The sequence below is a fragment of the Pristiophorus japonicus genome, chromosome 19 (assembly GCF_044704955.1).
Source record: "Pristiophorus japonicus isolate sPriJap1 chromosome 19, sPriJap1.hap1, whole genome shotgun sequence".
In the NCBI taxonomy this organism is placed as follows: domain Eukaryota; kingdom Metazoa; phylum Chordata; class Chondrichthyes; family Pristiophoridae; genus Pristiophorus; species Pristiophorus japonicus.
This window is the reverse complement of record NC_091995.1, coordinates 53,252,042-53,265,091: the sequence shown is the minus strand read 5'-3', so window position 1 is coordinate 53,265,091 and position 13,050 is coordinate 53,252,042. Positions and strand designations below refer to the sequence as shown.

The 13,050-nt window shown below is 50.7% G+C and overlaps 1 protein-coding gene across 1 annotated transcript in view; it reads right to left on the bottom strand.

The window, feature by feature from the left end:
* Positions 1-11,609, bottom strand: part of LOC139229856 (major histocompatibility complex class I-related gene protein-like) — a 200,782-nt gene extending 189,173 nt beyond the window's left edge. Inside the window, exon 1 of the mRNA XM_070861479.1 lies at positions 11,395-11,609. Coding sequence (XP_070717580.1) covers positions 11,395-11,446 — 52 coding nt within the window. The 5' untranslated portion in view covers positions 11,447-11,609. The remainder of the gene's footprint in view (positions 1-11,394) is intronic.
* Positions 11,610-13,050: the final 1,441 nt, after the last annotated feature.

Here is a 13,050-nt window from a genome sequence, read left to right as displayed (position 1 = left end):
GGGGAAGAGGGGGGTTGGGAGAGAGGGGTTGGGAGAGAGGGGGAGGGAGAGAGGGGGAGGGAGAGAGGGGGAGGGAGAGAGGGGGAGGGAGAGAGGGGGAGGGAGAGAGGGGGAGGGAGAGAGGGGAAGGGAGAGAGGGGGAGGGAGAGAGGGAGTGGGAGAGAGGGGGTGGGAGAGAGGGGGTGGGAGAGAGGGGGTGGGAGAGAGGGGGTGGGAGAGAGGGGGAGGGAGAGAGGGGGAGGGAGAGAGGGGAGGGAGAGAGGGGGAGGGAGAGAGGGGGAGGGAGAGAGGGGGTGGGAGAGAGGGGGTGGGAGAGAGGGGGTGGGAGAGAGGGGGTGGGAGAGAGGTGGAGGGGAGAGAGGGGGAAAAAGGGGAGGGAGGGGAGCGGTAGGGTGGAACGGGAGGGGGAGGGAGGCAAACGAGGGAAGGGAAGAGAGGGGGTGAGGAAGGGAAGTGAAGGGGAGAGAGGGGGGAAGGAGAAGGGGGAGAGAAGGGGAGGGAAAGGGAAGAGAGAGGGAAAAGAGGGTGAGGGAAAGAAAGAGAGCAGGAAGGGGAGAGGGAGAGAGAGGGAGGGAAAAAACTCTCTCCCGACTCTCTTACAACTGCACATATCAACTCCCAACTGTCCAGCGTTTGGCCCTTCAATCACCATGACATCTCTGCAGCCATCGACCTGCTCAATCACACACTCACCACCAGCATTGATGCTCTAGTCCCTGTTAAAACAATTACTCTCTCTCACCCTGGCTCTTCCCCCTGTTACAGCCCTGATCTTTGCTCCTTTAAGTCCAAGGGACTTGAACGGATAAGGCGGACAACTCATTTAGCCATTCACTGCCAGATCTGGCTGGACCACATAAAGCACTATCAGATCCTGCTCTCGTCTGGGAAGAATGCTCATTATTCCAATAGCATCCTGGAATGTAAGTATAACCCCCGGCTTCTCTTCTCTACTACAGACCATCTTGTTAAACCTCTCTCCCCTGTCTCCTCCACACTCACCTCCAACAAGTGGAAGAAGCTCATAGGCCTCGGTCACTAAGATTGAGACCACCCGTTCAGCTGCCTCTGCCACTTCCCTCCCTCCCACCCTAGCCCATTGAACCAGATTTCCTCTAAGCTTCCCATCTAACCTAGCCCCAGTCCACCCCTGCCTCAGCCTATCTGCTGCTGAAACACTCATCTATGCATTTGTTACCTCTACATTTGACTATTTCAATGCTCTCCTGGCCAGTCCCCTATCTTCCACACTCCCTGATCCAAAGCTCTGCTGCTCATATCCCAACTGTCTAGGCTGACACTCCCAGTGCAGTGCTGAGGGAGTGCTGCACTGTCAGAGGTGTCGTCGTTCAGGTGATACGTTAAACCGGGGGCCCGTCTGCTTTCTCAGGTGGACGTAAAAGATCCCACGGCACTATTTCGAAGAAGAGCAGGGGAGTTATCCCCGGTGTCCTGGCCAATATTCATCCCTCAATCAACATAACAAAAACAGATTATCTGGTCATTATCACATTGCTGTTTGTGGGAGCTTGCTGTGTGCAAATTGGCTGCTGCATTTCCCACATTACAACAGTGACTACACTCCAAAAGTACTTCATTGGCTGTAAAGCGCTGTGAAACGTATAGTGGTTGTGAAAGGCGCCATCTTTCCAATGATCTGCCGACTGAGTTCAAATCCCACTATGGCAGCTGGAGAACTTAAATTCAATTTAATAAATAGCTAGTATCAGTAACGTTGACCATAAAGCTACTGGATTGTCATAAAAACCCATCTAGTTCGCTAATGTCCTTTAGGGAAGGGGAAATCTGCTGTCCTTACCCGGTCTGGCCTATATGTGACTTCCAACCCACAGCAATATGGCTGACTCCTAACTGCCTCCTGAAATGGCCCAGCAAGCTACTTAGTTGTACCAAAACCGGTGCAATAAAGCATAATCCACACGGGCCGTGCAGCCACTTAAAGGGACCCTGCACATAATGAGAGGGAACATAGACTGCAACCCTTCGAAATCTCTGCGTCCTCCAAGTGTGGCCTATTGAGTATCCCCGATCTTCATCACTCTGCCATTGGCGGCCGTGCCTTCCTAAACCTCTCCGCCTCTCTCCTCCTTTAAGACACTCCTTAACATCTACCACAGAGCAAACTTTTGGTCACTTTTCCTCATATCTCCTTCTGTGGCTTGTTGTTAATTGTACCTCCTGACAAGTGCTTTGGTATGCTTTACTATGTTAAAGACACTTTATAAATGCAAGTTGCTGTTCCTGTTGTGTTAGTAAGTTTATAAACATATTGAATCGATTTAGTCCCACTGCATCATGACGCTACTATTCACCTCAAAGAGCAGGGTCTAAACACTCCCAGGGCAGGTACAGCACGGGTTAGATACAGAGTAAAGTTCCCTCTACAATGTCCCATCAAACAATCCCAGCGCAGGTACAGCACGGGGTTAGATACAGAGTAAAGTTCCCTCTACACTGTCCCATCAAACACTCCCAGGGTAGGTACAGCATGGATTAGATATATAAGACCATAAGAAATAGGAGCAGGAGTAGGCCATTTGGTCCCTCAAGCCTGCTCCGCTATTTAATAAGATCATGGCTGATCTGACCATGGACTCAACTCCACTTCCCTGCCCGCTCCCCATAACCCTTGACTCCCTTATCGCTCAAATATTTGTCTATCTCCACCTTAAATATATTCAATGACCCAGCCTCCACAGCTCTTTGGGGCAGAGAATTCCACAGATTTACAACCCTCTGAGATAAGAAATTCCTCCTCATCTCAGTTTTAAATGGGCGGTCCCTTATTCTGAGACTATGCCCCCTAGTTTTAGTTTCCCCTATAAGTGGAAATATCCTCTCTGCATCCACCTTGTCAAGCCCCCCCTCAGTATCTTATATGTTTCAATAAGATCACCTCTCATTCCTCTGAACTCCAATGTGTATAGGCCCAACCTACTCAACCTTTCCTCATAAGTCAACCCCCTCATCTCAGGAATCAACCAAGTGAACCTTCTCTGAACAGCATCCAAAGCAAGTACATCCCTCCTTAAATAAGAAGACCAAAACTGCACACAGTACTCCAGGTGTGGCCTCACCAATACCCTGTACAGTTGCAGCAGGACTTCTCTGCTTTTATACTCCATCCCCCTTGCAATAAAGGCCAACATTCCATTTGCCTTCCTGATTACTTGCTGTACCTGCATACTAACTTTATGTGTTTCATGCACAAGGACCCCCAGGTCCCTCTGTACTGCAGCACTTTGCAATTTCTCCACATTTAAATAATAATTTGCTTTCTTATTTTTCCTGCCAAAGTTGATAACCTCACATTTTCCCACATTATACCCCATCTGCCAAATGTTTGCCCACTCAATTATCCTGCATATATCCCTTTGCAAATGTCTTATGTCCTCTTCACAACTTGGTTACCCACCCATCTTTGTATCATCAGCAAACTTGGCTACATCCAAGTCATTAATATAGATTGTAAATAGTCAAGGCCCCAGCACCGATCCCTGCGGCACCCCACTAGTTACCGTTTGCCAACCGGAAAATGACCCATTTATCCCGACTCTGTTTTCTGTTAGTTAGCCAATCCCCTATCCATGCTAATATATTACCCCCAACCCCGTGAACTTTTATCTTGTGCAGTAACCTTTTACGTGGCACCTCTTCCACTCCCCTGTTGCTACCCTCCTCCTCTCTCATCTCCCCCCTTCCCTCCCCCCTCCCCATCCTCTCCTCCCCCTGTCTCCCCTCCCCCCTCGCTCCCCTCCCCCTCATTCTCCTCACCCCCTCCCTCTCTTCCCTCCCCCTCTCTCCCCCCTCCCTTCCCCCTCTCCCTCCCCCCCTCTCTCTTCCCCCACTCACTCTCTCTCTGCCCTCCCGTGTGCCCCTCCCCCTCTGTCTCCCCTCCCCATCTGCCCTCCCCCTCACTTTCAACAACTTGTACTGATATAGCACCTTTGACATCTTAAAACATCTCAAGGTGCGTCACAGGAATGTTTGCAAACAGAATTTGGCACCGAGCCACATAAGGTGATATTAGCACAGGTGACCAAAAGCTTGGTTGAAGAGGCAGGTTTTCAGGAACGTCTAAAAGGAGGAAAGCGAGGTTGAGAGGCGGAGAGGTTTATGCAGGGATTTCCAGAGCTTGGCCCAGGCAACAGAAGGCACGGCCACCAATGGTGGAGCGATTATAACCAGGGATGATCAGGAGGCCAGAATTTAAGGAGTGCAGAGATCTCGGAGAAAGGGGAGGCGGGGTGCAGTTGTGGGGCTGGAGGAGATTACAGAGATAGAGAGGGGCGAGGCCATGGAGGGATTTGAAAACAAGGATGAGAATTTTGAAATCGAAGCATTGCTTAACTGGGAGCCAATGTAGAGCACAGGGGGTGATGGGTGAGCGGGACTTGGTGCAAGTTAGGACACGGGCTGCCGAGTTTTGGATCACCTCTAGTTTACATGGGGTAGAATGTGAGAGGCCAGCCAGGAGTGCATTGGAGTAGTCAAGTCTAGAGGTAACAAAGGCACGGATGAGGGTTTCAGCAGTGGATGAGCTGAGGCAAGATCGGAGACGGGCGATGTTACGCAGGTGGAAATAGGCGGTCTTTGTTATATCGTGGATATGTGGTCAAAATTTCATTTCAGGGTCAAATATGACACCAATGTTGCGAATAGTCTGGTTCAGCTTCAGACAGTGAGTGCCCAGGGAGAGGGATGGAGTTGGTGGCTAGGGAATGGAGGTTGTGGCGGGGACCGAAAAAATGGATTTGTTTTTCTCAATATTTAGCTAGAGAAAATTTCTGCTTATCCAGTACTGGATGTTGGACAAACAGTCTGACAATTTAGAGACCGTGGAGGGGTCAAGAGAAGTGGTAGTGAGGTAGAGCTAGGTGTCATCAGCGTAATGTGGAAACTGACGCCATGTTTTTGAATGATATCGCCAAGGGGCAACATGTAGATGAGAAATAGGACGAGGCCAAGTATAGATCCTTAGGGGGACATCAGAGGTAATAATGCGGGTGCAGGAAGAGAAGCTGTTGCAGGAGATTTTCTGGCTACGATTAGAGAGATAAGAATGGAACCAGGCGAGTGCAGTCCCACCCAGCTGGACGACGGTGGAGAGGCGTTGGAGGAGGATGAAGTGGCCAACTATGTCAAAGGCTGCAGACAGGTCCAGAAGGACGAGGAGGGATAGTTTACCATGGTCACACAGGATGTCAGTTGTGACTTTGATGAGAGCTGTTTCGGGACTGTGGCAGGGGCAGAAACCAGATTGAAGGGATTCAAACATGGAGTTCCGGGAAAGACGGGCACGGATTTGGGAGGCGACAACACGTCCAAGGACATTGGCGAGGAAAGGGAGGTTGGAGATGGGGTGGTTTGCAAGCACAGTGGGATCAAGTGTATTTTGTTTTGAGGAGAGGGTTGATGACGGCAGATTTGAAGGGAGGGGACAGTACCTGAGGAGAGAGGACCGTTAACAATGTCGGCTAACATGAGAGCCAGAAAAGGACGTTGGGTGGTCAGCAGATTAGTGGGTATAGGGTCAAGGGAGCAGGAAGTGGATCTCATGGACAGGATGAGCTCGGAAAGGTCATGAGGGAAGGTAGGAGAGAAATTGGAGAAAGATGCAAGTTCAGGGCTGGGCGGGCGGGGGAGGGGGGAACCTTACAGGAAGTTTGGCCAGGTAGGCGAGGAGAAGGAAGGGAAGAAACAGCAAAAGCAGCTGATCGGATAGTCTCAATCTTAGTGACAAAAAGGTCCATGAGCTCCTCTCACTTGTTGTTGGACACCTTTAACAAGCTCCCCGCTGGAGTGGAGTCAATCTACAGGACAAGCGGTAAATTGTTCAACCTCCGACGCCTCCAGTCCAGATCCAAGGTTGCTCCAATCGCTGTCATTAATTTACAATATGCAGATGTTTGCGTTTGTGCACACTCGGAGTCCGAACTCCAAACCATCGCTGACACCTTCACTAAAGCGTACAAGAGTCTGGGTCTTACATTAAACATCAGTAAGACAAAGGTCCTTTACCAACCTACCCCTGCCACACAGCACTACCTCCCAATTATCAAGATCCATGACGAGACCTTGGCAATGTGGACCATTTCCCATACCTCGGGCGCCTACTGTCAGCAAGGGCAGATATCGATTTCAGCACCGCCTTCAGTGTGCCAGTGCAGCCTTTGGTCACCTGAGGAAGAGAGTGTTCGAAGACCAGGACCTCAAACCCAGCACCAAGCTCATGGTCTACAGAGCAGTAGTGATACTCGCCCTCCTATATGCGTCAGAGACATGGACTATGTACAGCAGGCACCTGAAAGCACTGGAGAAGTACCACCAACGCTGCCTCCGCAAGATCCTACAAACCCATTGGCAGGATAGGTGCACCAACATCAGCGTTCTCTCTCAGGCCAACATCCCCAGCGTCGAAGCACTGACCACACTCAGCCAGCTCCGATGGGCGGGTCACATTGTCCGCATGCCTGATACGAGACTCCCGAAACAGGCACTCCACTACGAGCGATGTCACGGCAGGCGAGCCCCCGGAGGGCAGAGAAAACGCTTCAAGGACACCCTCAAAGCCTCCTTGAAATAATGCAACATCCCTGGCCCAAGACTGCCCAAAGTGGAGGAGGAGCATTTGAGAAGGCGCCGAACACTTCGAGTCTCATCGCCGGGAGCACGCAGACGCCAAGCACAAACAGCGGAAGGAGCAGACGACAGTCCAAGTATCCCACCCACCCGTCCCTCCAACCACCGTTTGCCCCACCTGTGAAAGACTGTAGATCCCGCATTGGACACTTCAGTCACCTTAGAACTCATGTTAGTGTAGAAGCAAGTCATCCTCGACTCCGAGGGACTGCCTAAGAAGAAGAAGACTTTGGTGTTGTTGGAGGTGAGGCTGGAGACAGGGGACAGAGGTTTAAGATGGTGGAGAAGAGAAGCCAAACGTTATCTTGCCGTTCCAAAATGATCCTGGAGTAGCGAACAATTTTGACACCATACAGAGACCAGAGGGCCTCTTAGCACACTGATCGGAACGTAGGAACAGGAGGGGGTCATTTACCCTCCTTTGCTCCATATCCCTTGATAGCCGTACCTCGGAAAAATCTACCCATCTCAAGTCTTGAAAATCACAATTTTAATATCAGTGTCAGCTGTGGCTCAGTGGTTAGCACTCTCACCTCTGAGTCAGAAGGTTGTGGGTTCAAGTCCTACTCAAGAGATTGGAGCACAAAAATCTAGGCTGACACTCCAGTGCAGTGCTGAGGGAGCGCTGCACTGTCGGAGGGATAATACTGAGGGACCGCTGCACTGTCGGAGGGGCAGTACGGAGGGAGCGCTGCACTGTGGGAGGGGCACTACTAAGGGAGCGCTGCACTGTCGGAGGGACAGTACGGAGGGAGCGCTGCGCTGTCGGAGGGACAGTACGGAGGGAGCGCTGCACTGTCAGAGGGACAGTATGGAGGGAGTGCTGCACTGTCGGAATGGCAGTACTGAGGAAGCGCTGCACTGTCGGAGGGACACTACTGAGGGAGCGCTGCACTGTCGGAGGGGCACTACTGAGGGAGCGCTGCACTGTCGGAGGGGCAGTACTGAGGGAGCACTGCACTGTCGGAGGGGCAGTACTGAGGGAGCGCTCCACTATCGGAGGGACAGTACTGAGGGAGTGCTGCACTGTCGGAGGGGCAGTACTGAGGGAGTGCTGCACTGTCGGAGGGGCAGTATTAAGGGATTGTTGTGCAGTCGGAGGTGCCGGATGAGACAGCGCAGTTATCCCCGGTGTCCTGGGACCAATAATTATTCCTCAGGTGACATCACTGAAACAGTTTATCTGGTCATTATCACATTGCTGGTTGTGGGAGCTTGCTGTGCGTAAATTTGCTGCCACGTTTCCCACATTACATTAGTGACTACACTCCAAAAGTACTTCATTAGCTGTAAACGTTTTGGGACGTCGTGAGATTGTGAAGGGTGTTATATAAATGCAAGTCTTTCTTTAGTTTCTCTCTCGCACCTTCCTAAATAATGGAGAGACTTTAACAGATTTCTACTCTAAGTCTAATCTAGATGGTTTATTTCTGGTTTCCTGTCTCTTGCTGCTGTTTTATCCACTGTGAAAATGGATATAAACTGCTTGCTTATTAAATCTGCCGTGTTGCCTATTACAGGATTACCTCCACCTGCCTTTAACGGCCCCCATCGCTCTGAGGCCCTTTCTTATTCTTTTGTTATTCGTGGCCAATTATTTATTGCCCATCCCTTATTGCCCGTAAGGTGGTGGTGAGCCGCCTTCTTGAATCGCAGCGAGCAGCTAAGAGTCAGCCACATTGCTGTAGGCCAGACCGGGTAAGGCACCGATTTCCTTCCCTAAAGGACAGTAATGAGCCAGATTGGGTTTTTAGGGCAGTCCGGTAGTTTCATGGTCACCACTACTGACACGGAGCTTTCTGTTCCAGATTTATTTTCCCCAGCTGCCGTGGTGGGATTTTAACTCATGGCTCCGGATTATTAGTCCAGACCTTGGATTACTAGTCTAGTAACATAACCACTATGCTACCGTATCCTTAATATACAGTTTAACATAATGAACCGCAGTGGAATTGAGAAGAAACCTCTTTACCCAGTGTGGTGAGAGTGTGGAACTCTACCACGGGGAGTGGTTGAAGAAAATAGTATCGATCCATTTAAGGGGAGGCTAAACAAACATTTGAGGGAGAAGGGAATGGCGGGTTGTGCAGATAGATTTAGATGAGGAAAGACAGGAGAAGGGTCAAGTGGAGCTTAAACACCGGCATGGACTGGTTGGGCCGAATGGCCTGTGCCTGTGACGTATATCCTGTGTAATCCTCTGTAATATCTTAATATATTCCTATAAACTTTTCCGATTAGCCTTTAGATTATTTACACAGTTTTTCGTATTCCCTTATTGCAACTCTTAAGAACCACAGAATGATGCAGCACAGAGAGGCCATTCGGCCCATCGTGCCTGTGCCACTCTCTGACATAGCAATCCAATTGGTCCCACTTCCCTTGCTCTTTTTCCATGGCCCTGTGAATTCTTTCCATTCCAATATTTATCTATTTCCCTTTGGAAAGGGAATAATATAAGCTTTGTGCTCCTTTGTTACTTTCTATGTTTCTCTGTCTTCTGCAATACCTTATTTCTTGGCATTTGTGTAAGCCTTTAGTTTTATACTGCGTCTTACCTCACATGTTGACCATAGTTGCTTGATTGTACGAGTGGAACTTTGCTCTTTAGTGTACGTGTTGGCCTTGTATCTTTGAATACTTCCACTGTTTTTTCTATAGGTTCATCTATTAATAGCTCAGCCCAGTTTAATGTGTTCAGCTTAAGTCTCATTCCTTCAAACTCAGCCTTACTTAAGTTTCAAACCTTGGCTTGTGTTTGATTTTTCTCCTTCTCAAATTTAGGAGCCGAAATTCGGTAACGGTCGAAGTCCCGCCCCGGCCGCGAAATTGGGGTTAGCGTCCCCAGGAGGAAGTGGAACGCAATGTCGGGCCCACCACTTCCTGTCGGAGGTGGGACCGGGGTGGTAAGCACGTGTAGTGCTGGCGGGAGAACGGGGCCCTCCCCTCCTGTTAAAGGTGCGAGCTCTGCAGTGGGGCAAGGTGCCAACACTTCTCACCGGGGACCGGGGTGTCGTGGCAGCAGCCTGGCACAGAAGCGGAGCGCTGGGCTTGCAACATGGCGGCACGGACCCCGCAAAATACTCAACGAAAGGCCAGTAATTTAAACAAAATGGCGGCACGCACCGCTCCCTTTAATTATCGCCCCCGCAAGCGAAGAGCGGCCCAGTTGCTGACCCACGGGGCTGGCGCGATCATCGCCCGCGCCGGGCTCACGGGGCGCCATCCAATTACCGCTCCGGGGGGGGGGGGAGGGGAAGGATTGCTGCGCACGGCGATGACATCATCATCGCAGGCGCAGCGGCCCGGGGCGTTACCGGCGGGAGCGGGTCACGGCCGGTTTACGCCTCCGATAACTGGCGTGGAGTTTCACAGGAGGCGGTCACGCCTCCCTACGCCCCCCCTGGGCCGAGAAAACATTTGCTCTCCGTTAGTAAACTTTGCGTAAAGATCTTGCGATCTCTGTGTCGAGAAGTTCGGGTTATCCAATGCCTCATTCAAATCAACGGAGTATAGCGAGCTGCTGTCATGTCAACAGGCTGTCTAAGCAGCCAAGTAAAAGGCAGAATTCTCACAGACAGCAAACAAGGATGTGGGTATGCTCTTAAAATTCTCCCTTATTAAAAATGTTGGAGTGAGCAAAACAAAGATCGGGGCTCTCACACGGGAAAACGTTATCTACTTGAAACTGCACAAAATGAAAATGAGTTTTTCAGACCCATTACCTTTGCTTAGCAGTCAATACGCTATTAATAAGCGTCACTAAGTGTCAGCTGTGGCTCAGTTGCCTCTCCGGGAACTTGAGCACATAAATGTAAGCTGACACTCCAGTGCAGTGCTGAGGGAGTGCTGCACTGTCAGAGGTGACGTCTTTCGGATGAGACGTTAAACCGAGGCCCAGTCTGCCCTCTCAGGTGGATGTAAAACATCCTACGGCACTATTTCGAAGAAGAGCAGGGGAGTTATCCCCGCTGTTCCTGCCAATATTTATCCCTCAATCAACATAACAAAAAACAGGTTTATCTTGCCATTATCATGTTGCTGTTTTTTGGGAGCTTGCTGTGCGCGTATTGGCCGCCACATTTCCCACATTGCAACAGTGACTGCACTCCAAAAGTATTTCATTGGCTGTATTCCGGTGGTCCTGAAAGGCGCTATATAAATGCAAGTTTTTCTTATTTTTAAAACCTAATCGCTATGCATCTAACTTTTAGTTGGGAATTGAACAGCGTAATTACTGAGGAAGAGCTGAAGCTTTGCTCAGTTACGCTGGTTTGCGAGGTGTGACGGCCGGATTGCTGGCTCTGTGGGGCGAGGGAACCACACAGCACAGCCTGGGACAGAGGAGTGAACAACACACTGCTCAGGCCCGCTACCAGCTCCCTATCATCGGTACCGCAAATTCCAGCCCATTGAAAGCTGTCCAGGATACACTCAAGGAACCCGCTGCCTTCACCTGCTCCCAATCTGTGCGAACATTAAAATGGCCCATTTTAACCACTTTCCATTTGCTACAAGCTTCTCTGCTCTCCGTGTTCCTGCATCCTGCTGTCAGGAGGCGTGTACACAACTCCCACCTCAGACTGACAGCCTGTGCTGGCTTCAGTGGTACAAAATATCAGGCAGTGTGTGTAACAGGCGGCTGATCAAATATCACCCGTTTCAAACTCTCGCTAAAAGTTCTGAATCACCCGCAGAGAGTGAGAGTGGAGGGTTGAGTTCTTTACTTACCGGGAGAGACCCAGGAAAAGCACAGGGATGTGGAGAGAAGGATCAGCAACATTCTGGGAATCCACTGCCCCTATTCCAATCGGTGACTGGGAATAAAACTCTCCGAGTGGGACACATTGGCTGTTTATAGACTGAAAAATACCCCAAATACACAACAGGTCTATTGGGGCCCCACTTTACTGTTTATCTTGAACTTTGATCATTTCCTTGATCTGAAAATGCAGAGCCAGAGGGTGAATGATTGGAGATTGTTCTCAGAGTAACCAATGAAAGCACTTGGCAGTCCCCTGTCACCAGTTACCAGGAAGCTCAAACTGAGACCGGTTGAGAGTCAGTCTGTGAAACAGAAACGAAAGTTGAGACTGAACAAGCCTCATACACCAGCTCCAGTGTAAAGGGCAGATATACTGGGATCCTGGGTTGCCCCTCACAGTCAACACATTGACACTGGGCCCCTCCCACTGGGAACCTGTAAACTGGTTCTGATCCGGACTGTAGTTATACCACAACATCTTTAATGTACTGTAAACCACAAGGGGCATCACAGAGCAACTCACCGGGAGTGAGGGGAGGGGTCAAACTACCAGACAGTGAGTCATTCTAACGGGGAGTGAGGGGAGGGGGTCAAACTAATGGAGTGAGGAGAGGGGTCAAACTAATGGAGTGAGGAGAGGGGTCAAACTAACGGAGTGAGGGGAGAGGTCAAACTAACGGAGTGAGGAGAGGGTCAACTAATGGAGAGGAAGGGGTCAAACTAACCGAGTGAGAGGAGGGGTCAAACTAACAGAGGGGAGGGGGTCAAACTAACCGAGTGAGGGGAGGGGTCAAACTAACGGAGTGAGGGGAGGGGGTCAAACTAATGGAGGAGAAGGGATCAAACTAACGGGGAGTGAGGGGAGGGGTCAAACTAACGGAAGGGGGGGATCATACTAACGGGGCGTGAGGGGAGGGATCAAACTAACGGAGTGAGGAGAGGGGTCAAACTAACGGAGTGAGGGGAGGGGTCAAACTAACGGAGTGAGGAGAGGGTCAACTAATGGAGGGGAAGGGGTCAAACTAACCGAGTGAGGGGAGGGGTCAAACTAACAGAGGGGAGGTGGTCAAACTAACGGGGAGTGAGGGGAGGGGTCAAACTAACGGAGTGAGAGGAGGGGCCAAACTAACGGAGTGAGGGGAGGGGTCAAACTAATGGGGAGTGAGGGGAGGGGGTCAAACTAACCGAGTGAGGGGAGGGGTCAAACTAACGGAGTGAGGAGAGGGGTCAAACTAATGGGGAGTGAGGGGAGGGGGTCAAACTAACCAAGTGAGGGGAGGGGTCAAACTAATGGGGAGTGAGGGGAGGGGTCAAACTAACAGAATGAGGGGAGGGGGTCAAACTAACGGGGAGTGAGGGGAGAGGTCAAACTAAAAGAATGAGGGGAGGGGGTCAAACTAACGGGGAGTGAGGGGAGGGGTCAAACTAACAGAATAAGGGGAGGGGTCAAACTAACGGAGGGGAGGGGTCAAACTAACGGAGGGGAGGGGTCAAACTAACGGGGAGTGAGGGGAGGGGTCAAACTAACTGAGTGAGGGGAGGGGATCAAACTAATGGAGTGAGGGGATGGGTCAAACTAACGGAGTGCGTTACAAGCCGGATTCTAATCCAGTTTCGAGTGT